Genomic DNA, 27708 nt, shown 5'->3' on the forward strand with positions numbered 1-27708 from the left:
GGTCAGGAAGAAATGTCCTCTCAGTGCTGTGAATGAGACGTATGAGTGATTTCCTGTCCTGTTACCTGTAGTGCTGTGAGAACACTTAGATTCCAAGCCATGGTCCCTGGGATCTCTTGAGGAGTTCTGCAACAATGGACATAAAGCTGCACTTCTGTACATGGACCTGGCAGAGCCCTTCTGTTGAGCAGCCACAGGGCCAGCCTACCTGAGAACAAGATATCCTACTGCCACCAGCTGTGGCTTTGCATGGGTGGTCACCTGTGCCATGCTGTCAGGAAATCAACTCTGACCTGTATAAGTTTTCTTCATTCAGTAGACAGTATCTGCAATCCCTGGGGTCAATGATTTCATCAGATGGGGTCCATGCTCCCTGAAGAGAAGCACAAAACCAGTGAGCCTTTGCCTTTGTCCTCTGGTAGGACAAGGTTTGTCCTGCTCTTGAGCAAGCTCACTGTTCAGGGATCATCCCCAGAGGATTCCCATCATGAGCTTCCTCTTCCAGATTACACCTGGCATTAGAGACTTATCTCTGTCTCCCATTCCCACAGAGGTGTTCTTTCACAAATAGTTAATGAATGTATACCATACTTGGGAGTCTACAATATTAAGTATTGTGGGTCCTCAGGAGCTGCAAGCTAGCAAAGGTGAAAGAGGACTAGCAGGCAATGTCATCCAGTATGCTGGACAGAGAGAGAGCAGGTTACTATGGAGACAAGGGGCAGTGTGCCCTGCACTTGATCAGTTGGGCTATGACCTGCAGGACCATCAGAAGATGACAAAATAAAATGGGGAGGGCAGGGGGGATTTTTCCAGAGGACAGCATTGGAAAAGCCCAGGGGCCTGCTGCATGATGTAGAAATTCCAGGGGCTCAGCAGCAAGAATAGAGGGTGGATGATGGACAGTGTGGTAGGTACATGACAAAGGCCTCAGGAGTCTGGTTCACACTTTGATTGTCATGCTGAGGGTGAGGCAAGGGGATTTCAGGCATTTGCTGTGTTACTTGCCCATCATAGGGAGTTTAGGAAGGTCCACCTGGATTGCTCTGTCCCAGGTTGCCCTGGTCCTGGTTTCAGGAAGGACTGGGTGAGGAGTACCCTGGAGCTGGGCTTCAGTATTGATTCACCTTCTTCAAGGGTCCTGAGTAGCAAGGTGTTAGTGACCCAACCATGAAAATATATTACAGAACCAGAAGGGTATCATGCACAGCAAGAAGAGGGTGCAGATCATCTCGGGGCCCAGCACAGCAACATGAAGGACACCACAGTTGGGTATAACAGGAGGCTTTTCTAAGATGAAGGGACTACTGCAATCTGTCCATTGAGGGAGGTTCAGCTCTGACACAGTGGAAGGTAGCCAATAGGTATGTCTGAAGTAAAAACAGGCATGCTCAACATTTGGGATCCTGTCCTGGCCATGGGCAGTCCTGGGGACCCAAAGACCCTCTACCCTGCAATCCATCCTCCCACAGCCCAAGTTGGAAGCACTATCTTGCCACACTGTTTCACCGAATTACTCTACCACACTCTCTGGATCTAAACCTAAGGGTTTAAAAACTGCCTCATTTTCTCCAGAGAATGAGTGACTTTAAGGCTGGGCCAGGCCTTATACAGACTTTTGCACAGTGCCTAGAGTAGAGCCTGTTGATTGTGGATGGTGAGCAGATGTGGGTGGTGGCAGAGAGGAAGGGGAAGGCAAGAAGGAATGGCGCAGGGATGGCAGGAGGGAAAGAGAGACAGGAAATTGCCTGGTGGCAATCTGTTGGCATCAATACCATCCAAAATGCTGAAAAACTAGAAATACCCTAATTGATCAGCAATGGAGAAAACATTAAACACATTCTGGCTCTTCCACTGTGTGTAATACTTCAGAACAAAGGAAATAAGCTTATGAAAGACATGGAAAAATTAAAATATAATCACACCTAGTGATAAGGTGAAATAGTGCCATCCCCACACCAGGCCACATGCTCACTACACATCCCTCAATTCTGGGCAGTGCAGCCCATCTCTCCTCTGCAGCCCTCTTGCAGAGGCTCCTGTGAACTCAGGGCACATTCTCATATGGCAAGTATGGGGATTGTCGCCATCCTTCTTGGGCAAATCTCATTCAGAGAATGTAGGAAGTTGCAGGCCACATGCTCATATGTCACCCTGAGGATTCTGTGTAGTGCAACCTTCCCTTGAAGGCTCACCTCTAGGCTCCAGGGAGGGCAGAATAGATGCTCAAAATGCAACCTGGTAATTCTGTGTAGTACACACCATCTCTACACTGTAGGCCTCATGCAGAGGCTCCTGGGAGCCACAGACCACATTCTCACCACATTCCCCTGAGGAACCTGAGCAGTAGAATTCATCCTTCATATACAGCCTTCACCCAAAATCTCCTGGGAGTTGCAATACACATGCTCATAGGGCACCCTGAGGATTCTGGGTAGTGCAGCCCATCCTTCCTCAGCAGCACTACAAAGAGGAACCTGAGATTTCTGAACTACATGCTCATCACAATCCCTGAGGATTCTATCATTGTTGGCCATTGCTCTTGTGTGGCCCTCATGGAGAAGCTCCCAGGATCTGCATGCTACATTTCCACCACACATCCCTGAGGATTATGGCTAGTGCAACCTATTCCTCCTGTGAAGCCTAACTCAGAAGATCTAACCCTTGTGGAGACTAAGCCCACATTAATGGGCTAGGCATCCCCTACACTGGGACATCTAGCACTAGTCATTATAATGGGGCATCCCTTCATACTGAGAAGAATGATTCTTGCAACACACAGTGTGTAGTTGACTACTGACCTTGCTATTTTAATGTCCAGGAGACTTCTCGATTGTTGATCAACTCCATCTGCAGGTCTGCAAGGCAAGCTAGGTAGGCCCATGCTGTTGGTGCATCTAGGCAGAGGATTTTCCATCTTCTTTTATTCTGGTGTGGTGAAGGGGTAAAAGCCCTAATAAATGTCACAATATTAATTTTTCATTTATAAGCAATTTTATCTAATCATGTCCTTTCTTCTAACATTTTTCTCTTTGAGGACCTTAGTGATATTGTTCCTTTTTTAGGCAATTTTAATAAAAAGGAGTATTAATGAAAGTGCTGTTCTTGTGCTTGTGATTTGTCACTGAGTCTTCAAAAGGAAAGTACTTGTTGCAGACATGAGACTTCTCTCAGAGACAGTGATGGACAGCTCTTGGCTGGACCTAATTTACTGACCTTGGACTTAGAGGTATGATGTGCAAAATGTGTTAGTGCTGCGTGATAAAGAGAATGGGGGTGATAATATGCACTAACATCACTGATGAGAACAAAGTACGTAAGAGAAATTTCTGACATGCAGATCTGTCACCAAGATGCAAAAGTCCTGAGCCTGAATTGTAGGAGAGGAAATCATACAGAAATAAGTGGAACTTCTGCAGGCTGATTGGATACACAGAATCAAAAATTCTATTTCCCATCAATGATGTACTCCTTATGCCTTGGATTTCATGGGCCTACAACAATAGTATGAGGAAAGGGCTCCCATGTTCCACTGGGTGGGCACACACATGAGCTGCCACTCAGACATGCATTGTTGATAAACAATAACACCATATAAACACTGTCCTCCCAGACATTTCTAGCATTGTGGGGATCAGAGTTCTATCTTGGGGATACAGTCTACTATTTTTCATAGAGGTTCATGGATTTGTTACCATGTTTATAAAATGTTTTCTCATCTATTATTTCTTGACCATTATGTATAATCTTAGGAGATTTCTGAAGTATCTTGATCTTACTTTGCATGAAAGCATTATTTTTCTTGATTTTATATTAGCACAATATTTGCAAAAAGGTTTTGTACATTATTCAGAATTTAAATGAGATTGAAATACTTCTGACATTACTCAATAAAATTATTTTTACATAGGACAGACAATTTATGATTAGCTAGAACATTGAAAATTACTTGGACTTATTAGTTGCAATTCTTTAAATGAAAAGGCATAACTAGAAAAATCACTGTTTCTTAATATAACACAATTTAAAAATTGAACTTTTAAGTGCCATTAGAAGTTAGAAAAACCAATCTATGGAAAAGGACATTTCACAAATACAATTTGAATAGAGAGGAGTTAATTACAAAGCAATTCCAAATTAACTAAAATGAAACAAGAAGCTCCAGAAATAGAAAATACAAAGATGCATTGCGCTTTTTTTATCTAGATGTCTGACAAACCACTATGTCCAACATTTAATCATTAAAACATTAAGCAGGTGATCTTATCATATGCAATTAATACTAAAACTGATTTAAGAATGAATTCTGCTTCAAGTCTGCCTTTGTAATCTCCATTTCTTCCTTTTTTTCTTCATGATCTTATAAATTGTTTCAATTGCATTATTGATGCATGAACTTACTATAACCATATTTTTGAAGTTCCATAATATAAGGTCGTAAAACATGGGAAACTGGAAACTACAATTGATTTGTTATATTATCTAAAATGAACAGAATCTGTTTTAATATTTAACATCAGAAGCTGAGGTATGTATCTCTGTTGTGGTTTACGTAGCATACATGGAGTCCTGGGTACAATTCCCAGCAAAACCATGCAAAATGATGAATCATAGAATGTGAATATTACTAGCATGTCATGTAGCATAGAAATTGCCAAAGTCAGTAATAGGGTCTTGAAAGATAAACACTAGTTTCAACATAATTTTCTGTAGTTTATTATTTTGAGTTATTTTTTCCTTCATAATTTTTTAAAAATGGATGTTGAGATGTTTAATGTTTATAAGATGTAGATTAAATTCTTAAGATGTGGATGATTTATTCTTTGTTCAAATTAAATATTGCTTACTTATAGAAGGCATAATCTTCAATACCATATTATTCTTCACAAACACTGATAAGCAATAGATTTACTTTAAACATTATTAGATTTCTTAAGCATGCAAGTAGGTTATAAACATCAAAGTTGTATCACTGAAACATAATTACATTTAAATTTATAAACTTTTAGTTTAGATTCCAAAGTCACTTTAAATGAAGAACTTTTGACCAGTTAAACAAAGCAGTTTATTGAACAAGTCATAAGTAGTAATTCAGGAGCACAGGAGAAACAGTAGGGGCACAGCATCAGGGAGCACTTAGAGACAGAAAAATGCTGCAAGGTACAAAACATCTTAACTGTTAACAAAGTCAGCTTTGCATGTTGTAATTGGTGTTTGTCTCATTTGGTCAATTCAGATATTCCTGTTGTGATTGGCTGGGACTCTTCATTAGTTACAAAAGAATTCTCTTGTTTAGGCTTTCAGTGGTCTAAATACTAAATTAGCTTGCAAATGGAAATTAATTTGGAATTAATTTGGGTGGGAGAACCAGAGAAGCAGGATGTGTACTCAGAAGACATGGAGCCACACTAACCTTTCAAGACCCTATATTTCCATATGGAATTGTAAACAACATTCCAGGACCGTGTGTTTAAGGGAAAATGACCCTGAGGTGCTTCTGGCAGAATGTGACCTATCCCCAACTAACTGCCAGTCTTGTAAAGTTGCAATAATGTCCATGGGTCTGCAAAAGACCAAACTCTTGGGAAAGATGGGCATGATGCACCTGACTTCATCATACACCTCAGCTGCAGCAAAACCATGCAGATTTCTAGGGTGCTGCAAATGTTGGACTCAGCACAGGCACTAGGATATGAGAGATGTCAACACCACATTTCTTAGGCTAGATCACCTCTACTGATTTTTCTTGAGTTTAAGTGTTTAGATTTTTAAATGTTTAGATATTTATGTCTCTCAGATGTTTAGGATATAGCTGGCCCTCTGTATGAGAAGATCCATATTATCATATCCAACCAACCTTAGCTGCAAAATATCTAGAAACAATTCTATCTGTACTAAATAAATAGGTACATTTTTCATTATTATTACTACCTAATCTGTTAGACAGTGTTTGTATTCTACTGGGTGATATATGTAATTTCCATATGGTTTACAGCATGCAGGAGGGTTTGTGAGGGTTACATGCAAATACTACTCCATTTTCTATGAATGACATAATCATCCCTTGGTTTTGGTGCCTGTGGGGGTCCTAGAATCCATCCAAGCCAAAAGTTAAAGGATTTCTGGTGATGCTGGCCCTCTGCAAAGTTTAGGCAATGTCTGCTCCAGGCTACAGCCTCACAGATATGGTGTTTTGTGTCTGCAGCATCACACTGGTTATTGAAGGAAGTTAACCAAGGGAACAAACTTGGAATCCTCTCAGAGTGGCTGGGAGGGCCAGGAATGGGAGAGTGTTTCAGTTTTACAAGCAGATTGAAAGAGTAAAATTCCTTTGATTGGGGTGGGACAATGACCTGCTGGAATTTGAAATTCTGGAAATGGACAGGAAGCCAAGCTATCCTCATAATCTTACCTGTCCACATTCTATGAATACTCTATCTGCTCTAAAGAGGTGTGGCTCCTTCACTTAACTCTACCCCTTCCATCTCCCCACCCCACAAGATCCAGTGGGCATTCAGCCTCCTCCCCCCTTCTTCTGAGAGTGCTGGCAGGGTGATTTTCACAGAAACTTGGTGATCTCCTGCTGTGCACAAAGGAGCACTGGCCTAGGGGTCATGGTGGGGGCCACATCTATGGTTCCAAGAGCACCTGCTCACATAGACCTGTATAGCACTGCTCTCCTCAGACTCTGCCCCAACTCCATGCTCAAGGTGATCAAGGCTGGCAGCATGGATAGGAGCCAGGTGGTGCACTCTGACTGGCTGAGAAAATCACCCCCAGAGAAGAACTGGCAACTCTGTGTGAGTGCAGGCAGGTGTGGGTACTGGGAGAATACATGGGGCTGCAGTCAGTAGGAGCAGACTGGGGTACCTTCTCTACAGACTCTCCCCAGTTGGAAACTCAACCAATTTCAAAGTTTATTTTGAGGGCTTGGAAGAAAAAGAGTGGATTTATGGGAGCCACAGATACCATGGAAGTTCATGCTGAGGATCAATCAGGGACAAGCCCTCCTCCACCCTTGTGGTCACTTTTAGTGGTTTGCAGCTGCTGTTGACCAACAGTGCTGACTATGCCCTTTGTTTCTTCTAATTTAAAGCTGTAGTGAAGGAAAGGTGAGCAGAACCTTTCCACTCTTGTCCAAGGGCTCTTTCTTGCAATGTCTCATTCTTGTCTTGAGAAAGGCAACTTGCATGTATGCTGCTGGTTTTTCTCCTCTGAACCTCCTGGATGAGACTTATTCCTATGCTACAACTATGAGTCTGAAGTTCCATTAAATTTCCCTCCCAGGGTAGATTTCAGAACTCCAATCTGCATATCCAGCTGAAATGTGTTGCCTCTAGTGTCTCCCAGTGAGCACAGACTCACCACATCCAGAGCCCTGCACCCCACACCTGCTCAGTAAATGGTGATACCAGCAAGCCACTTGTCTGATGAGAAACATGGAAACCATATTTGAGCTAATGTCACCCAGTAATCCTTGACTGACTCCCACCAGACTAAATACCCTAGCTATGCATGACCCACCCACCACCTTGAGGCTGAGCATTGCTCATTTCTGACAGCCACCCGGGGGCTCATCTCTGTGCCAGGCTCTGTGCTTGGATCATTCACCTCTTGTTAATTCAGTATTTTTCACCCTGCCAGCAGGGTCATCTAGTTTTATCTTGTAGCCTGAGCTCTTTAAAAGTAGTAAATGTTTTATACTGAGAAAATTGAAGACCCACTCTGAGTCAGAAATGCTGAAGAGAGACCTGGTACCCTACATAGCCTTCCTGGATGACCTCTTTTTAACCCTGTGTTGTGGCCTCATCAGTTGCTGTCAGCAGCACTATCAGGATGCAGAAGGCCTCCAGTGCTGGGGGTCCCTTTTCTCTCCTTTTCTCTTCACCTATGCCCCTTCGCAGCCCTGCCACATCCTTCTCCTCTGACATCCATAAAGCTGTCCTCTATGTCTGTGAGCTGGTCATCTAACCAGTGTTGCTTCAGTGGATTCAGATGGTGTGTTATGGTTGAGATATTTTCAGCATGAGTCTCTGGGTAATTGTCCCAGCTGTTGCATGTCAACTGTTCATCTTCTCTTTAATATGCGATGTCATGGTCCATGATTGCACCAGTCTTTTGGCTCGACCATTTGCCCACTCATTTTAGTTCAGAAATCCGCATGCCTAATTCACATGAATGTAGGGTGTGCCAGGCTAGATCAAACATAAGTAATAGCCACAGAGTCAGGACACAGATCCTGGTAGTTGGGTAGGAGCAGGCTTGAGGCAAGTAGCCTGCAAACTTATTTTTTTTTTCAGGAAAAACCATACATTTTATAAGTTTTTTCCCCAATCACAATGTGCCACAGGAGATCAGACCAGCAGGCTTCTATACAGGTTTCCTTGTTAACACTAGGTCAACCTGGGGCAGTTGTTTACATTCCTAGGTGGTCAGAGTGGAATGCTCCTCTCTGCAAGTTTACACACTTGAGATATTAACTGCTGCAAGCCAAGAACCAGGATTTCTCCCAAGAATTGGACTCCTTTCATGTGATTGTATTCTCATAGAACTTGCCCCCTGAAGTCTTTTGTCATTTTCTTTTAGATTTATTTGTTTTATTTTATGTTGAATTTTGATAATACCTTACACACTTAAGATAGTAGTCCTATTCTCCAAGTGTGTTTTGCATTTTCTTTCTTTCTTTTTTATCATGGGGTTTCTTGGGGATTGAACCCTGGGATCCTTTATAAATTGATCTACATCCCCAGGTCTTATTTATTTATTTATTTATTTAATTGTATTTTTAAGATTGGGATCTCACTAATTTGCTGAGGCTGTCCTTGAATTAAGACTGAGGTGTTCCTCCTGCTTCAACTTCCCACATTTTTGGATGAAAGGCATAGCCACCACACAGAGTTTGTATGTCCACTCAGCCTGTAACTTATCCTTTTTATCTTCTGAACCAGCGTCTTCACTGAGTAGATGTTTATAAGTGTATTAATCTTTTCTATTCTAGATTGCAATTTTCTTGGCAAATTTTTGAATGCTTTCTTTAATCCTATGTCCCCATTTATATAACTGTTGTTTTCATAAGTATAATTTTTTGGGTCCAAAATATCCCCCAAAAGCTCAGGTGTCAGTGTGGCAGTGTTCAGAGGTAAGAAAACTGAATTACAAGCACTCATCAGTGAATTAACTCATCTCCTCAGTGAGTTCACCCATGCAGTGGATTAATAATTTGGAGCAGGCTGGTTATAGCTCTGTGGTATAACATCTACCCAGCATGTGTGAGGCCTCGGGTTCCATCCCCTATATTGGCAAAAAAATATATCTATATATATGCATATGTATAGATATATTTTTTGTATTTTTCTATATATATATAGACTTACTGAGAGATGTAGAAAGTGACAAGCAAGTGGAATTTGACTGTAGAAATTGGATCCCAGGGTGCTGCCTGGTGTACTGTAAGTCCACTGTCTGTCTCTCTTGCTTTCTGGCTACCAAGAGCTGAGAAGCTTTCCTGTTACATGTCCATCCACGATGAGATTTCTGCAGTGGAGTTGGCTGACCATGATTTGATACCATAAATTTAAGTAATCTTGTGCTCCCCTGAGTTGCTCTTCTCAGGTGTTTTGTTCACAGTTATGAGAAGCTCACCAACACACTGCATCTTACAATGTTGTGTTTTCTTTCATTTCCAAAGTCCACATTAATTTTGTGTAAGGTTTGAGACAACTCATTTCTTTTATGGCAGTGGTCAATGACTGCTTTCCCTGAACCATTGTTGACAAGCCACCCTTCTTTCACTGAATTAGTCTTTTAGTTTTGTGCAAAGCCAATTGACACATTTCTCGGGGTCTCTTTCTGGTGCTCTGTTCCAGTCTCTTGTCCCTGTGTCTCTTTGTCTGTCAGTCATCACAGGTGGTCTTCATAAGTGTGGGCATGCCATGATTCTGACAGTCTGGTGGACTAACTTCTCCAGCTTAATCTTTGTTTTCAATTTATTTTAGCTGTTATCTTTCTTCTGTATTACAATACAATGTTGATGGTAAAGGTGTTTGCATCCAAAATGCCTAGTTGTAATTTGTTTTGCCGGAGGGGCAGGGAGCTATAAGGGATTGAACTCAGGTGCACTGAGCCACATCCACAACACTATTTTGTATTTTATTTAGAGACAATCTGACTGAGTGGCTTAGGACCACACTTTTGCTGAGGTTGGTATAAACTCTTCATTCTCCTGCCTCAGCCTCCAGAGCCACTGGAATTACAGGTACACATCACTGTGTCCAGCTCTGGATTTGTATTTTTTAATATCAAATATTTTAACAATATTCACATTTTTAAAATTTTTATTTATTAAAAATCATAAATTTACATAGGGCAATATTATTTGATTCATTCCGTTACATTTTCCCCTCCACCCACCCCTCCCATCACTGTGTTTCCTCTATACAATCCTTCCTTCCTCCATTCTTACCACCCTTCTTATCACAAAACCTAAACCTAACACTAACACTAACCCCTTATAACCCCCTTATATATCCACATCTGCTTATCAGTGAGATCATTCGTCCTTTACTTTTTTTAGATTGTCTTATCTCACTTAGCATGATATCCTCCAATTTCATCCATTTGCCTGCAAATGCCATAATTTTATCATTCTTCATGGTGGAGTAATATTCCATTGTATATATAGGCCACAGTTTCTTTATCCATTCATCAACTGAAGGGCATCTAGGTTCGTTCCACAATCTGGCTATAGTGAATTGAGCAGCTATGAACATTGATGTGGTTGTATCTCTGTAGTATGCTGATTTTAAACTCTTTGGGTATAGGCCAAAGTGGAGAGCTGGGTCAAAAGGTGGTTCCATTCCAAGCTTTCTGAGGAATCTCCATACTGCTTTCCAGAGTGGCTGCACTAATTTGGAACCCAACCAACAATGTATGAGTGTACCTATTTCCCCACATCCTCAACAACACCTATTGTAGCTTGTGTTCTTGATAATCGCAATCCTAATTGGGGTGAGATGAAATCTAAGGGTAGTTTTGATTTGTATTTCTCTTATTACTGAGATGTTGAACATTTTTTCATATATCTGTTGATTGCTTGTACATCTTCTTCTGTGAATCGGCTGTTCATTTCCTTAGCCCATTTGTTGATTGGATTATTTGTATTCTTGGTGTAGAGATTTTTGAGTTCTTTATAGATTCTGGAAATTAGCGCTCTATTTGAAGTATCAGTGGCAAAGATATTCTCTCACTCTATAGGCACTCTCTTCACATTACTGATAGTTTGCTTTGCTGAGAGAAAGCTTTTTAGTCTATCCCAGTGGTTGATTCTAGCTTTTATTTCTTGTGCTATGGGAGTCCTGTTAAGGAAGTCTGATACTAAGCCAACAAATTGAAGGTTTGGACCTACTTTTTCTTCTATAAGATGCAGGGTCTCTGGTCTGATTCAAAGGTCCTAGATCCATTTAGAGTTGACTTATGTGCAGGATGAGAGAGAGGGATTTAGTTTCATTCCATTCCATATGGATTTCCAGTTTTAACAGTACTATTTGTTGAAGAAACTATCTTTTCTCCATTGCGTAGTTTTGCACCTTTGTCTAGTATGAGAAAATTGAATTTATTTGGGTTTGTGTCCATGTTCTCTATTCTGTACCATTGATGTACCTGTCTATTTTGGTACCAATACCATGCCATTTTTGTTACTATTGTTTTGTAATAGAGTTGAAGAACTGGTATTGCAATACCCCCTGCTTCACTCTTTCTACTGAGGATTCCTTTAGCTATTTTGGGTTTCTTATTCTTCCAGATGAATTTCATAATTGCTTGCTCTATTTCTGTAAGGTATATCATTGGGATTTTAATTGGAATTGCATTGAATCTGTATAGAACTTTTGGTAGTATGACTATTTTGACAATATTAGTTCTGCCTATCCAAGAACATGGGAGATCTTTCCATCTTCTAAGGTTTTCTTTAATTTCTTTCTTTAGTGTTCTGTAGTTCTCACTGTAGAGGTCCTTCACATCTTTTGTGACATTGATTCCCAAGAGTTTTATTTTTTTTTTTTGATGCTATTATGAATGGGGTAATTTTCCAAATTTCTCTTTCTGAAAATTCATCACTTATGTATAAAAATTTGTTGGATTTATGAGCATTGATCTTGTATCCTGCTACTTTACTGAATTCACTTATGAGTTCTAAGAGTTTTCTGGTGGAATTTCCAGGTTCCTCTAAATATATAATCATGTCATCAGTGAACAAGGATAGTTTGTGTTCCTCTTTTCTAATTCGTAACCCTTTAATTTCTTTGGTTTGTCTAATTGCTCTGGCTAGATTCTCAAGAATGATATTGAATAGAAGTGGTGAAAGAGGGCATCCCTGCCTTGTTCCAGTTTCTAGGGGGAATGCTTTCAGTTTTTCACTATTTAGAATGATATTGGCCATGGTCTTAGCATAGATGGCCTTTACAATAGTATGGAATGTTCCCAATACCCCAATTTATTCTAGTGTTTTGAGCATGAAGGGATGCCGTATTTTATCAAATGCTTTTTGTGTATCTACTGAAATAATCATGTGATTCTTTACTTTTAGTCTGTTGAAATGGTGAATTACATTTATTGTTTTCTGGATGTTGAACCAACCTTGCATCCCTGGGATGAAGCTCACTTGATCATGGTGCACTATCTTTTAAATATATTTTTGTATGCCATTCGCTAAAATTTTGATGAGAATTTTTGCATCAATGTTCATTAAGGATATTGGTCTGAAATTTTCTTTCCTCAATGTTTCTCTGTCTGGTTTAGGTATCAGGGTGATATTGGCTTCATAGAATGAGTTTGGGAGGGTTTCCTCCTCTACTCTTTTATGGAATACTTTGAGAACTATTGGAATGAGCTCTTCTTTAAACGTTTTGTAGAACTCGGCTGAGGACACCTTGTCCCAGACTTTTCTTTGTTGGCAGGCTTTTGATGACCTACTTCATTGCTTAAAATAGATTTATTTAAGTTATGTATGTCCTCCTCATTCAGTTTAGGTAATTCATATGTCTCTAGAAACTTGTTGATGTTTTCAAGTTTTTCTGTTTTGTTGGAGTATAGATTTTCAAAATAGCTTCTAATTATGTTTTGTATTTCACTTGTGTCTGTTGTGATAATTCCTTGTTCATTCTTAAATTTAGTAATTTGAGCTTTCTCCCTCCTTCTCTTTGTTAGTGTGGCTAAGAGTTTATCAATTTTGTTTATTTTTTCAAAGAACGAACTATTCATTTTGTTAATTTTTCCGAATGTTACTTTTTTTAAATTTCATTGATTTCGGCTCTGATTTTAACTATTTCCTGTATTCTACTACTTTTGGTGTTTGTCTGCTCTTCTTTTTCTAGGGCTTGGAGCTGTAGTGTTAAGTCGTTTATTCGTTGATTTCTACTTCTTTTGTTGAATGCGCCCCATGAAATAAATCGTCCTCTAAGTACTGCTTTCATAGTGTCCCAGAGATTATGATATTATGTGTCTTTGTTCTAGTTTACTTCTAAATTTTTTTTATTTCCCTCCTGATGTCTTCTGTTATCCATTCATCATATAATAGTGTATTATTTAATCTCCAGGTATTGGAGAAGTTTCTGTTTTTTATTCTGTCATTTATTTCTAATTTCAATCCATTATGATCTGATAGAGTACAAAGTAGACTGAGTCTCTCAATGCCTCTCCTTCCTGGGTTCTGAAGCGACTGGAGATGCAGTCACCCTCTAGTCTGCCATCTTGGATTGCCCTTTGGAAAAAGCCTGCAGCCTGAGGGGGGCAGGGCCACCTGGAGTGGTTTCTGGCCGCCCTGCCCTGGTCCCAGAGGCTGCTTGTGGGTTGGAAGTCTCCACTGGCTTGGCGACTTGTGGCTGGCCCTGTGTAGAAAGGCTCTCACTGGGCGGTGTGCTCCAAGAAGCTAGCCTAGAAAGGCACTTCCCGCCAGTGATAGCCGGGTTGCTTGGGGTGTTAGGGTCCCATTCCGACTAATCCCTGGAGAGTCAAAGTGAACACACGGTAATGCAAATCACACAGCTAAATACTTGTCCTCTTTTGGTTTGGTCCCTCCAGTTTATTTAAATCTTATTGGGTCCCGCCAAAACTGAACGGTCCTGGAGGGAACAGGGAGGAGGAAAGGAGTGAATTATGAGGGAGAGGGGTCAGGGCTAGGTTCCCCTGTCCTTGATAAATGGGGTCTCCAGACAGCTGCACATTCCTCAGGTAGATATCTCTGAACAGCCTTGATAATCCCAGGGCCCAGCACATCCCATTTGACCCTATATTGGCCCTCAAAGTTGCCACTGTGGCTGATGGCATCCTCAGTGCTTGCACGCCCTTTTCCTGGGGGTCCAGTTCAGAAAATAGCTTGTTTATACAAGAGGGTTACATGGATGGCACCCTGTTATTAACAGGGGAAGTCCCTGGCTGCCCTGTCCTGGTCTCTGAAGCAACCTGCAGGCCGGCTGGAGCTTGCCACATGCTGGCTCAGGGACTTGGAGCTGGTTCTGTCTTGATGTGGTTTTGAGAGAAATTTCCTTGTTCCTCAGGTCCCCATGCTAAGTATTTTTCTACATCAGGTGGTGCTTTGGCTTTTGATTCAATAATGAAACAAGAGTCAAGAGACTCAAGGAGAGAAGAGTCTGTTATATCAACATACTCTTCTGTTTGCTGGGTATTTTCTTCCTGCTGAGATCAACTAGGCCCTCATTTTACCATTCCTTACTAGAATGATATATCCTCTGGCCCTTCCACAGGGAGGGATTGCTAGTGTCAAGTCCGTGGTTTGCCTTCACTGGAGAACATCTCCCTTACCTCTTCATTCTGAAGGATATTATCACTGGAAGGCAAATTATGAGAGCTCTTATCATTTTGCACATTAAAAATGTGTGCCACTTTCCGCTAGCCTTCATCCTTGCAATAAAAATTTCAATGTCATTCAAAGGACTGGTAGTGCAGAAAACGTTGAGGTTTTGCTCTGAAGTAACAAAACTGGGCCATAGCTGGAGAGGACCACTACATCAAGTCAAGCCTCTGTTGTTTTTATCTATGATAGAAGAAGTTTGGTGTCATGAGCAGCCTGAAGGTTCCACACTCCACAGTATTATCTTACTGAACCATGAAAAACTTTGGAACACCTAGCATGGTGGCCCAGCAATTCAGAAAGCTGAAGCAGGAGGATCAAAAACTACAGGAAATCCTGTGCAACTTAGGGAGACCTCATATCAAAATAAAATTAAGGAGAAAAACTTTGAAATAATGAGTGAATTTTTTACCTCTTCTTACTCCTTCTGGTAGATTTCAGGCCTGGTGGAAATGTTGCTTCATCCTGAAGAACAACCTGGAAGGTGATGACCCAGGTGTCCTGGAATACTACAAGCATCATCAGTCCAAGAAGACTTTGCAGATCATCTTCCTGAGACTCTGTAAGCAAGTGCATTGCAATGTGGCCTTTCAAAAGAAGGGGCTGCCCTGTGGCTTTGTGTGCATCTTCAAGACCAGCGATCACATTTTTTATGTGGTAGCAGACAAAGAAATATATGCATAAGTGGTTACAGAGCATCTGCAATGTCTGAGGCTTCCAGCAGGAATTGGAAAGAATAGGTACAGAGTCACCAGTCTTCTCTAGAGGATGAAATATCCATAAGGTTCCCTTTGCAAGTTGAGCAGATATCATGGGGACCTCTGGACCTCACTGTACTCAAATGGCAAAAGAAGAAATGTGGGTCACAATGAAGCAAAAGATGTTTTATAACATATTCTCAGGCCCCTGGACCCCACTTTCATCTACCAGTTTGTCGCCTTCTTCCTCCTTCAGCTCTCACACATCGAAACTATCTGCCTTTCTATGGGTCATCTGCATGATCAGTGTGGCCAATATTGCAGTTCTTTTGAGAGGCAAAGGGGGATTAGAAAAATAAAGACTCATAAACACACATTTTGAAGATAAACCTGCAATCAGGTGGAGTTCTGTTCTCTGGTGCAGATGCAGATCTAAATAGTTATGCCAGAAATCTTTATTTATATATGTCTTATCAGGTGAAAGACTATGCAAGCATTATTCTTTGTATTCAGGAAAGTTACTGAAATTAGGACATCTTTATAGCTTTTCTTCAGTTTTAATCCACAGTTGCAAAGTGCAATGTTAGGAGCTTTGTGCAGCTCTCAGGAAAGAACATTGTTAAAATTTACTGTAAGGTGGGCAGGAATAGCAGAAGTGAAACTGGTGAAACATTTTGGTCATCTAGCATAAGAACTTATTTATTCCTAGGAGCAATATGCTGAGATCAAGGTCAGAGCTGATAAGACCCTTACCCAGAGTCACCTCATGCAGGGAATTGCCACAGCAGCTAAGTATCCTGTGACCTTGCACACAAACATTCACAGGCACCAGGAATGCCATAGCTATGAGGTCATCAGAGACCCCTAGTCTCAGTCACTGCTCTCCACAGTCCTCTTCTATCCAGCCTCTGCAATAGGGCTTGGCCCTTAGTCCTGTGTGATTATTGTTGACATAGAATCCAGGATTCCTCCACATCACCCTGGGAGAAGACAGGTGAAGGGGGATCAGAAATTTATCATTGGGTTTTGATGGCAGGTTTCATTTTGGAGTGGTCAGCAAATCTGGACATAGAGATGACATCAGTAAACCTGTGGGAAGGTACTAACAACAGAATTTTGCACTTTGAAATGGTATCACTGATGGAATAACATATAAACTTATGGATGGAATAACATAAAGCTATGGTAGCATTGATGGAATAACATATAAAGTGAATAACATAATTTTTTTTTTTAAAAAATAATTTTCTCTGGTTACTACTGATGGCAAAGCAGGTTCAGGTCCCCTGGACTTGGGACCAGCCATGTGGGTTTGTGCCCTGTGCTGCTGCATAGGTCCAGAATGCTACTGCACTCATACCAGCCCTTGGTACTGCTGTCCTGAGGTCCTGAAAGTTTTCAGTAGTGGGTACTGTTTTTTCAGGTTACACCAGGCTCTGGAAATTATGTGACCAGCTGGGCTTGGGGTGATGAGCTGCTGTGGAGATCTGCTTTTTGCCTTCCTGGGCGAAGGATAATGAGGCCACTTCCTCTCATTCTTCATGAAGCATGGTGTAGATTTTCAATGCAACTTTTAGTTTGCCTGGTGTGCTGTCTCTTTTGGGAAATTCCTTGACTCTCCATGCATGTCTTTCCACCCTGCTGTATCTGACGAGTTGGTAGATGTGTTCAGCTGACTCCAGGGCACAGGGCTGTTAACCTTGTGTGTGGATAGATGCCAAACCAGTCATGGGGAGTTCATCACCAGGCCAGGACATTGGCTTCAGCAACAAGAGCTGAGTGAGGGAAGGTTTATTAAATGATCAGGAAGATTGTTAGTGTAACAATCGAGTAGTTGGTCAATGTTTTGTCTTCTAAATTTTCCATTGAACCCTTGGCTTCCTGTTCATGAGGGTATATTCTCTTAACTGATAGGAGGTTCAGTTACCAGGGGGTTGTCATTAGTTGCATGTCAGAGGTTCAGCACTGTGAGATCTTTCTGAAGAGGACAGGTGGTTTGTCTTCCTTCTCAGTGGAGAATCTAGAGTTTCAAGTTTGCAACTTTCTTTTTTTTTTTTTGTATTTAAGAGTATATTTAAGAGTACTTTTTAGAGTTTTTTTTTCCATGAATCTTTCTTTTTTTTTTTTAATTGTACAAACAGAGAAACAACATGTATCAAGTTTGCAACTTTCTTATAAAGTGTATTGTGGCTACAAAACCATCAACAAGAATCTGAGTTTAGTCATCAGTGAGGGTTCCCAGCTGAGCTTGGGCTGTGAAGGAGCAAGGAGTCACCATCTGACCACTATTCATGAAAGAGCTTGTTGCTAATTGCTCTGTGAAGTTTTTCTGTTTTTGTAGTAAGGAAATGGAATTTATTTCCTGCCTTACACTGAAACTTTGCAGAACTGAAGATCTTTCTGTTGACCTGCACTGTGTTTGTGTAGGCATTCCATTTTAATTGCATAAAACTCCCCAGAGGCAAAACATTTTCCTTGCTGTGCCTGTCAAGAGCTTTCCCACCTTTGCTCTGGATCCATCCTTTTGTAGGAAAGGAGATGTCTGCATTCACACCTGACATCCATACTAACAGAAGGATGTGACAGCAGCTCTGACTTAACCATCTCCCTGAAAGCATAGACCTAGTATAAATCCCACTAACCAGCACCTCTTTAAGCTAGACAGGAATGACCCAAAGTCACATAACTGACACTGGGACACTGTCTCAGTCAGGTCTGCTTTTAATTGTGATACCTAGCCTCTTTCCCCCTGACATTTGTCAGATACCTCTGATCCTTTGGACTGAGAGCTCCCCTTCACCCCTCTCACTGGGTTCTTCCCTAGCCCTGGCTCCCCCCTCACTGACATGTATGGATTAGTGTACTGTGGTGAAACTGACAAAGTCCACATCACTTCCCAGATGATGTGAGCAAGTCTTTGGAAAGGCTCTGATACCTTCTGCTAAATGAATCAAATGCTTTTTTTCCTTTCTACCAGTGCTTCATGTGTGCATTATGTATACTTCAGAGAGCTAAAGTTACTATTCCTGAAAAATGGTTCAGTGGAGGGCAAGACCCTGAATCCATCAATCCATGAGACCCTACTGTGGAGCTCATAGGTGGAGATCTGCTCTCCTCAGTCCTGAGAGTTCCATCCTACTGGATTCCAGCAGATACACCATATTATTTTTCATTTCTTTAAGTGATTCATAAAGACCCATCACTTGTTTCAGCTGGTAGGAGTTTTGTGGCATAGGGAAACTTTCTCCTTTACACAAATTTTGTCTTTCTTTTTCTGAGATTGACTCTCCAGGTAAAATAGAGGCTGGCGTGACCTTCTGGGCTCCAATCCTCCTCCCATGTCAGCATCTCCGGTGCTGAGACAAGAACGTGTGCCTCCACACCCAGCTGTCTCTCTTTTTAACACTTTTGGAAACCCCTTGACATTTTTCCTTCAGCCACTTTCCAATTCTTCACATAATCCAAACAGATATATCCAAGATAAAGCCTGCAGCATCACGACCAGACTAGGAGGGACACAGTTTGAATATTGACTTCAGGTTGCAGGAAACAACTTGCTCACAGAAAGCTCTTCTCTGAAGGGACCCAGGGATGATGCTCACAGAGAAGGAGCAGTTCCAGAAATATTAAGAAGATTCAGTATCACATGTGGGGTTTGTTTCTTTTTTTTTTTTTTTTTTTTTTTTTTTTTTTTTTTATGGGAGCTTTGCTGTACCTGGGGGGCTTGCAGGGGCAGGAAAGAGGAACCCAGGCCACATCCACACACAGCAGGGCACATTCCATGTCCTGCCTCATGAGGCTGAATCAAAAACCTGAAATCAGAATAGGGGTCCTTACTCTCCAAGGGCTGACAATGGACCACAGGGAGCCACACTTCATGGGGCTAGTATAGAGTTGCAAGGAACAGATGACCTACCCTACTTGCAGGGAAGGCAGAAGGAGAGCAGGGTTGTGTTAGGAGTGAAGCCACAACTGGGTATGACCTTGATGTGCAATATACATCCTTCCTCTGATGACACCTTTCAGGATGAGGCCACTTTCCCACCTCTCCTTACTTTTTATCAACAGGCTCCCTGAGAAACATTTCAGCAGTCAGTCAGAAGCCTTGCTCCTCCAGAGCTGAGTTAACCCTCATGTCTGCAGCACCTCCAAGAACAAAGACGCTCTACCCTGCTACACCACAGTCAGCCTGCATGGCTGACAGGCAAGTCCCCTGAGTGGGATAAGGCACAGCCCACCTGGTCCTCCAGAGCACCACAGCACCACCTCTACCTGTGTCATTTGGATCAGTGCTTGAGTCATGGATTAGAGAGTGTGAGGTAGGAATGACAATAGCCATGTGACCACACTTAGTCAAGGGATTCTGTGTCCCTGCTTTAGAGCTGTAAGATGGGTCAAGCATGGTCCCATGGGCCACACTGGATCAAAGGTTCCCATGCCTTTTTTTTAAGAGCTTTAAGTTGGGTGAAGCTTGGTACCATGACAGCTCAAGGCTAGGGTTAACTCTCCCCTACATTAGAGCTGTATGTTACCATGATTACACCAGGGCAGGAACTCCCATGCCCTCACTTTGAAGCTATAACTTGAGACAAGTACATACTTCTGCTGGGTAGGAGAAAATGACCTCAGTGAACTAACAGGATTATTACAGGCTTGGGAAAATGCTGGGGTATTTGACCAAACTTAGCATGCAGTCAGTGTGATTGGCTTGTTGAAATCAGATAGGGTGTATGGCAGACTAACCCAGACAAGCAAGCAGGCAGTGTGATGCATGCGAGGGACCTGGTTTGCTCATATGGAAGACTGATTTACAATGAATAAGATGTCAGTATGAGGGGAGTGTGGGCATCTGCTGGTATGCAGGGAAGACTGACCCTGCTGAACAAGCAGGCAGGTTGAGGGGAGTGAGCACATCTGCTGGAGTGTAGGAGAGACTTACCCAGAGGGAGAAAGGAGGCAGCAGTGTGAGGCGTGTTTGGACACCTGGAGGGGTATGGGGAAGAATGACCAAACTCAGTAAGCAGAATGTGTGAGGAATGAGGAGAAATCTGCAGGACTTCAGGGAAGGCTGTCCCAACTAAGTAAGTAGGCAGTGTGAGGACATGTTGGGTGCCTTTTGGGGTGCAAGAAGAATTGCCCACAGTGAGCAAGTAGGCACTGTGATGGACATGACAAATACTAGTGAGGTGCAGGGAATACTGCCTTTCACTTAGCAAGCAAGCAGTGTGAGTGGTATGGGGAATCCCGCTGGGGTTCATGGAAGAGTCACCCACATTGGCAATCAAGTTGTGGAGGAGGATGAGAAAACCTGCTGTGGTACAGCAAAGGCTGTCCCACAGTGAGCAAACAGGCACTATGAGAGGCCTGTGCAAACTTGCTGGGGGCTGGGAAGACTTGTCAGCCATTGTGCAAGCTGGTAGTGTGTGACTGAAGACTGGTCATCAGTTTGAGGGACATGTGGACAACTGGTGGGATGCAGGCTAGTGTGATAGAGTTGAAAAAGTAGGAATTGTGAGAGATCTGTGTAATTCTACTCTAGGTCAGGAAAACTGACACAGCTGAGAAAGCAGGAAGTATGAGACATTTGTGGAAACCTGTTGAGGTGAAGGTCAGACACCCAGATGAGCAAGACTGCAGTATGATGGATGTGCAAGGAAGACTGAACCACAGTGAGGAATCACATTTTCTAATGTGTGGGGAAGAGTGAACCACATTGAGCAAGCAGGAAGTATTTTGGGAATCCCAGTGTGCAGGAAACCTTGCACAAATGATCAAATCTCCCTTGGATGAGGACAGAAGTAAACAATATTGAGTATCCACATAGCAGAGGCACTCGACTCCAGTTCAGAAACAACCTCCAGCATGTTTTTAAAAGCAGGTTGGCAATAATCTCCCAGGGTAAGAGAAAGACACAGCTAGAAAATGCAGATGCTTATGCTCTGCATGCTCCTTCCAAACAGTGGGCTGTTTGGGACTTTGACAAATCCACCAACCTCACTGGACTTAGTCCTGCATTGCCCTCCATTCTCTTTCAGGAGTGGCAGTTTCTTTGAAGATTCAAGGATCTCATTCTATATGAGAAGTGACCTGGTGACCCAGAAGGTTGTCTATGACAGTAGGTGTTGGGTCCACAGGATCTGTAGTCAAGCCCAAGACCTCTGTATCCCATCCAAGCCAAAATGGAGCAGCCTAGGTATCAGAGGTTTTAGCTGCAACTTCCCACATCACCTGGACTGCCAGGGCCACACCACAGGCAGCCCCACAAGCCTCAAGGCATACAGCAAGGATTCACACATTTTCATGGCACCTGTAGCAACATCACTCTCAGTCTTCCCAATACCCAAGACGCTCATGATGGATAAAAGCCAGAACACTTTGGAAGCTGAAGCTCCAGGGAACAAAGCCATGACCATCTCATGCTTTTCTCACAAGCCAAGGCAGGTAGAAATGCCTTCACAGAGCTGTACTTCCCAGGACCCTGTGGCTAGATAGAAGCGGTCAGTCTCTTTTTCTACCATCATGCCCTGGCACAGAGACTTTTCTGAACTGGACAGCAGCCAACCTCCAAAGGTGAGTGTCATGTGCAGCTAAGGCTGGGGGAGAGGGAGGTACCACAGAGTTCTCACATTTTGCAGGCCCTCATCATGCAGGCTCAAGGCAGACTTTCAGTCATCTGTGGTCACTGACATTTAGGATGCAGGCCTCCTTTGCCACCCCAGCTCTTTCTTGGAGTACTCCCTACTCAGTGAGGGGAACAGACCCTCCTGGTTAATCACAGTACGGTGTGTTCCAGGATTCATTGTGGCTCAAATCATAGTATTTTACACATCAAACTAAGGACTTAAAAGGAAATCTACTTCAGTCCAAATTGCTGCCAAACCTAGAGGTACTAACAGACTACTAAAACAATATGAGAAAGTAAGGTGATATTCTAACACTGACATGTTTGTGGTTGAATGAAATTTCACTTGAAATCTGTCCTTCCACTCTCACTGATTTTCCCTGAGTGTATTTCAGCACTGTGTGTACCTTATCTGCTTGATGCAAGAAACAGTCTCATTCCTTTCCATTGACCCTCCACCCCATAACCTGCACAGCCTCTTCTCACCAATCATGCAGCTTATGGAAGTTTTTCAGGGCAGAGCTGTATCTTCATTTCATATGATGCCTGGGGTTAGAAGATTTACACAGAAATGACTCAACCCCAAGGCCCTGGCATCTGGTTTGGAGCTCTATGCTCATCTTCTGGCCTGGAACTGAGGCAGAGAGGTTTGGAATCATGCTCCTGACTACCATAGCTCACCTCCAGCTGGGAAGTTAAACCCCACAAATATAAACCAGTGCCCATGTTTTTAATGTGGCTTCTGGAGGCTTCAAAGTCCTTATCTTGGAATTGCCAACAGTGTTGTGTTGCTCTGGGTGAGTAGGGAAGTGGGGTGAGATAGGAGCAGAGGGAGTGAGTGTACAAGTCAGGGGAATTCTGCAGATGCCTCCTGGGGCTTGTACCCCATACTCAGGAGGAACCTTCAAGCTCTCTGTTCTTGGTCAGGATATGTCAGAAGTGAATCCTGTGCTGGGAGATAAGGGCTTGTGTTGTATGGGGGACTATTAAGTCCAAGAGCAACTGGGGAGGATATGGGGAATGTCCATGCAGGACCATGTGGGACCACATGTGGTTTACTTTCTCTGTCAAGCTTCCTTCCCTGATACTCTCAAACATTCCCAGAGTGGAACAGAGAGTGTAGGACCCTCTGATGAGTCCAGGAGCCTTGGAGCCAGCTTTCTCCAGGTGAGTACATTTTGACTGGCTCTGTAGAATGCTTGGATGGGTGTAAGGCCACACCCTATAAGGTATCAGCACATCCCCAGTGATGGCAACTGCCTCACAGAATGGTGCCTGGGCTTACCTCAGTTCAGGGCCCCAGGTCAGTGCAAGGTCCCTAATTTGGAAGAAATTAATGTGCTGAAGTGGACTGGGGCACAGGCTCCCTGACTCACCTAGTGAGAAGAAAGGGGAATGCTCAGTGGGGTCTTCTGTCATGACCTGCATGACCATTAATTTAGAAACAGACAAGGGGTGATAAAGGATTAAGAAAACTAAACACTTAGAAGGCAAGTTGGGATCAGGTAGGTACTGTCCTCTGATAGAGGAACATTGACCCAGAACTGGTTCCACATGTTTCTCATATAGGCTTTATCATCAAGAGGCTATTTGTGAGAATGTTTATGGAAAGCAGCCAGGCTTGAAGGCCACAACATGCGTGAGATATTATGGTTATCTTAATATGTTCAGAATTCTCTATTCTTAGGAACAGCATCTGTGACTCAAGGTTAAAACTGACAGCTCTGGACATTTGTCCAGAGAGGACATGCCATAGCAACTGGGGAAAATTAACCCTATACATTTGCACAGGGGAATCCCAGTGAAAGCACACCACAACCACAAGGCAATCCTATGCCTTGATTCATATCACTACTCCCCATAGTCTCCCATTCAGCAGACTCACCTCCAGAGTCTCTTCTAGAAGGGGAATGGTACAGTGAGGGATGAGTCAGGTGGGAGAGGATGATGACTTGAGTTCAAGAGCCCAGGCTGTGGGAAAGACTCTGATGGTGCCCAAAATGTCAGCAAATTAGTGCATTGAATACAGTGACATGCAACTTAGAAGCAACTGAGATGTATGCCTCACTGTGGGCCCAGGGCTGAGAAGGCAGCTTAGCTGCTGACCTCCACTGCAGGTGTGGCCTGCCCTGAAAACTTCTGGGCCAAAACCATAGCCCCAGTCTCACTTCCAGGGCCAGAACTGCCCATGTGTCACTTCCCCTGATGAGCTCTGAGAGACTCAATTGTTTGGTGAGGCTTGAGGCACATCCAGCCCATGCAGTTGCAGGCAGGGCTGTCCTTGCTCATCAGGCCTCTGGCCTGGGTGGACCCATCCACCAGAAGCATTTTACACTAGACATATCACTGATGCTTCATGTGTCCCAGGAAAGCTAGAAGAGGTCCATCAACCGCCCTACTGCCCATTCCCACTTTGGCTTCCTGCTTGAAGTCCACAGTCTCCACATACATAATGTGGCCAATCTAGTGGTGGCTATCTTGACATGAATACAGATTTTTCACTTCCTTCTTTATTCTGGTCAGTGATGGCTGTTTCCTTCACTGTCCTGTCCATAGCCAGCAAGAACAGTTGTGCACCATCTGAATGAGGTTCATTCTGAAGATGACTACCTACCCTGTTGCACAGGTCCTTCTACTGTACTGGCCATGGGGGGAGCACATTTGAATGTCCAGCATGTCCATAACCCCAGGAGCCCAGGGAGTGACCACTTTTACTCTCTTAGCTGCCCATGTGAAGCCCTTCCTTCACTCAAAGTCCTTGTCAGAAGAAGTGAGATCCAGCCACCTTCTGTAGACTGCAGTCTCAAGCCAGGCCTGAAAGGTAAGTATACTCTATTCCTATACCACCCCTGGACAACACCCAGGTCTGCTGGCTTTGCTTATGTATCAGATGGATCCTGGACTTGGGGTTAATACCTTGGATAAATCACTGAAACTCAGTCTTGTTTCTTATCTGTGAAATTGGGATAGCACCTGCCCCTAGGTTTGTGGAAGGAGAGACCCTAGGACAGAAATAAGGGCACTGCATGTTGCAGTCAGATCTGGCCCTTACACAGGCCAGGAGGAAGGGCTTCAAGGCCCAGGTCTGCATGAACCTGGGTAGAAAACCCTGAGGTTAGACCATGTGTACCATTTTGGATCCTGGACATGTGAATAATATAGACAAATAGGAAAAAAATATATTTTTTTGAACCTGAAAAACAATGTGAGGCTGTGCCCTAGTTTCTCCATGTGAAGCTGGAGTGGCCATGACGGCCTCCAAGAACATGCCATGGGACTGAACATGTGTGCTGTTGCTGTCCTTTTACAGCAAAACCAGTACACCTGGTCTTGTGTGTCAGCATCCTTGGCCAGCCCTTCTCCTGGTCACCCAGGGCCATGTAAGCAGGGTTGGTGGGGAGGGGTGAGATGAGTGGGCTCTTACTGGTCTTAGGATCAGGAAAGCTGGAAACAAACTGCTGCTGCTGTTGCCTGATATGCTTCCTGAGGCTGGGTACTTTGATCTTTGAGAATGGACAGTTGCATCCTGTTCATATATTATTCTGCAGATGGAGTAAATCTCAGGCCAGCTGGACATGACCACAGGTAGCTGAGACTCCTCTTTGTCCTTCCACAGTGGCTGTATCTCAATCTTAAGCTCCACCCAGAATGTACACCTCACCCCCACACAGAGCACCACCAGGCTGCACCTGGGAGACAGTAAGAAAATGCACGTCTTTCTCATGAGCTCTCTAGGGCCCACTCCCAGCTCCCTGTGGCTCTGCTCACTTGCCTCAGCCCAGGGCTTCCTACCTCCTTTGGAGAAGAGTCTGGTGCAAATCGTTCCTGAGTACAGAGCACCATCTCTAGCTGGAGGAAAGTGTAGTTCCCAGTGAAGTCTCAAAAACTCTTGACTCTGGTGCAGGTGGCAGAATCCCTGTCATTGGAGAGTGGTGCTGGAGGTAGGGAGGTGCAGGGTGCAGGCCACAGTCTGAAATGAGCAAAGGCAGAGCATATGGGTCATCCCTAAGGTCCTTGCTGACAGGGCACAACTGCCCAGTACCTGGTCAAAGAGCTCAGGCTCCACCTATATCATCACAGAGGACCCCAGGAGAATCCTACATACAGAGCAGGACATCATAGTGGGGTCCAGGCTACTCCAGTGTGACCACCCAATTCAGGCCATGGGTGGGAGTATCTGGTCCTGATTAGAGAAGCCACAGAAACCCTACAGAACATCTAGGGGCAGTGTGCTGCCTTCTGTCTCTCAAAGAGCAGGCAAGAAGCAGACCCAGGACTGCAGCTGCACAGTTCTGTCACTGTGGGCAGATCATTGCGCCTCTCTGAACTAGTCTATTCATAACCGGATCTATAAAAGCAGCAGCAGTGCCTGTTGCAATGTCACAGCACTGAGGGACTGCCGGATGGGCAACTTTTCTGTCAGGGTTGTTTCCCTGTGCTCACTGACTGCTTTTCCTCCTTTTTATAGCAGAGCTCAGATGTGGGCTCCTTTGATCTGTTTCACCAGCAGTCCACTAGCCCCAGGAAGAGCCCTACCAGTGAGGAGTACTTGGCCCTGGACTTCCAGACAAGCTTCCCGTGTGCCCACCACTCAGCTGCCTGCAGAGATTGAGGTTTCAGGGGAGGCAGACTTCGGCCTCTTTCCTTCCATACCTAGCAGTGACAACTTCAACCTGATTTAGCTAGGGTCCCCCTCAGGGTACAGGGTCCCTCCCACCTCACAGCCACATGCATGAATGCAGAATCCAGACTCACTCAGTGTTGTGGACTCAGTGGCAGATGGAACTCAAGCCTCCTGCCCTCCTGTTCTGAAATTCTGCTTTGAGCAAGCACTCCACTCCTGGGGCAGGAATTCAGGACACAGTGGTGTAGAGGAAGGAAAACCAACCCAGTCTAGACAGAGGATGGAGGCTCTGTGTCTTGCAGGGTTCAGGGCTATCAAAGGAGCATACAAAACACCCTGTGGCCCAATACCCCATGCCCTCCCTCTGGATGCATCCAGGCTCATCTACCAGAACCAGGGAGCAAACACGAGCCCTCCCATCCTGAGCCTCATTCCCATGGATCAAGGAGGGCAGAGACTGAGGCCTGGTCTTAGTCCACCATTGCCATGGGAATACAGGCAGAGCCCAGCACCCCATGCCTTCTTCCCCAGGGTAGTTGGGGAGGAGACGCGGACCCTGAGCTCATCCCAACAGCCAGGAGAAGGGCCTGCTGTACCACAACTGGGACCCTCAGGAGGCTTTCAGGGTACTGGTCACATCATGCTTAGAAGAAGAGAGCTTCTGAAGGAAGGCAGGACCACCTCTTGTCCCCTTCAGCCAGACCACCCCACACATCCACCACCTCCCTGCCTGACTAGTGACTCAGTCACTCTCCCCTCAACCCTTTAGGTCATCTGATGCTTCTGAGGAGGCCAACTACATTGAGGTGGACTAAGAGAAGACCAAGGCCCTACAGCGCACCACAAAAGAGAGGGCAGACATGCATCAATACCCAGGCCCTGCCAAGGGCGGCAAGCC

At 43.8% G+C, this 27708-nt stretch overlaps 2 protein-coding genes across 3 annotated transcripts; both read left to right on the forward strand.

Moving 5' to 3' along the window:
* The first annotated feature begins 6580 nt into the window (after positions 1-6580).
* On the forward strand, positions 6581-19835 carry LOC306652105 (uncharacterized protein). 2 transcript variants are annotated; one of them, XR_013761307.1, is made up of 3 exons: positions 6581-6800; positions 15308-15606; positions 19633-19835. XR_013761307.1 is itself a non-coding variant. In XM_079125166.1 (3 exons), the coding sequence occupies exons 1-3, from the start codon at positions 6615-6617 to the stop codon at positions 19779-19781; spliced, it is 456 nt and encodes a 151-aa protein (XP_078981292.1). In that variant the 5' UTR covers positions 6581-6614; the 3' UTR covers positions 19782-19835. The 2 variants fall into 2 exon arrangements, 1 of the variants encoding a protein (XP_078981292.1); XM_079125166.1 differs by having other exon boundaries at positions 15308-15428.
* Positions 19836-19857: 22 nt separating this feature from the next.
* LOC306652101 (GRB2-associated-binding protein 2-like) lies at positions 19858-26966 on the forward strand. The gene is made up of 5 exons (XM_079125158.1): positions 19858-19883; positions 21600-21679; positions 23259-23353; positions 24743-25007; positions 26660-26966. The coding sequence occupies exons 2-5, from the start codon at positions 21640-21642 to the stop codon at positions 26866-26868; spliced, it is 609 nt and encodes a 202-aa protein (XP_078981284.1). The 5' UTR covers positions 19858-19883; positions 21600-21639; the 3' UTR covers positions 26869-26966.
* Positions 26967-27708: the final 742 nt, after the last annotated feature.

The sequence above is a fragment of the Sciurus vulgaris genome (assembly GCF_902686455.1).
Source record: "Sciurus vulgaris genome assembly, contig: HiC_scaffold_629_arrow_ctg1, whole genome shotgun sequence".
Classification (NCBI taxonomy): domain Eukaryota; kingdom Metazoa; phylum Chordata; class Mammalia; order Rodentia; family Sciuridae; genus Sciurus; species Sciurus vulgaris.

Excerpts from the sequence above, each read along its gene's own strand:
- LOC306652105 (XM_079125166.1), top strand. The coding sequence starts at position 6,615 with ATGGTGGGGGCCACATCTATGGTTCCAAGAGCACCTGCTCACATAGAC. Across the intron at positions 6,801-15,307 it reads AGAAGAACTGGCAACTCTGT|GCCTGGTGGAAATGTTGCTT; the intron begins GTGAGTGCAGGC and ends GGTAGATTTCAG. Across the intron at positions 15,429-19,632 it reads GATCATCTTCCTGAGACTCT|GCTCCCTGAGAAACATTTCA; the intron begins GTAAGCAAGTGC and ends TTTTATCAACAG.
- LOC306652101 (XM_079125158.1), top strand. The coding sequence starts at position 21,640 with ATGAGAAGTGACCTGGTGACCCAGAAGGTTGTCTATGACA. Across the intron at positions 21,680-23,258 it reads CCAGAAGGTTGTCTATGACA|CTTCCTTCCCTGATACTCTC; the intron begins GTAGGTGTTGGG and ends TTCTCTGTCAAG. Across the intron at positions 25,008-26,659 it reads TCTCAAGCCAGGCCTGAAAG|CTCAGATGTGGGCTCCTTTG; the intron begins GTAAGTATACTC and ends TTTATAGCAGAG.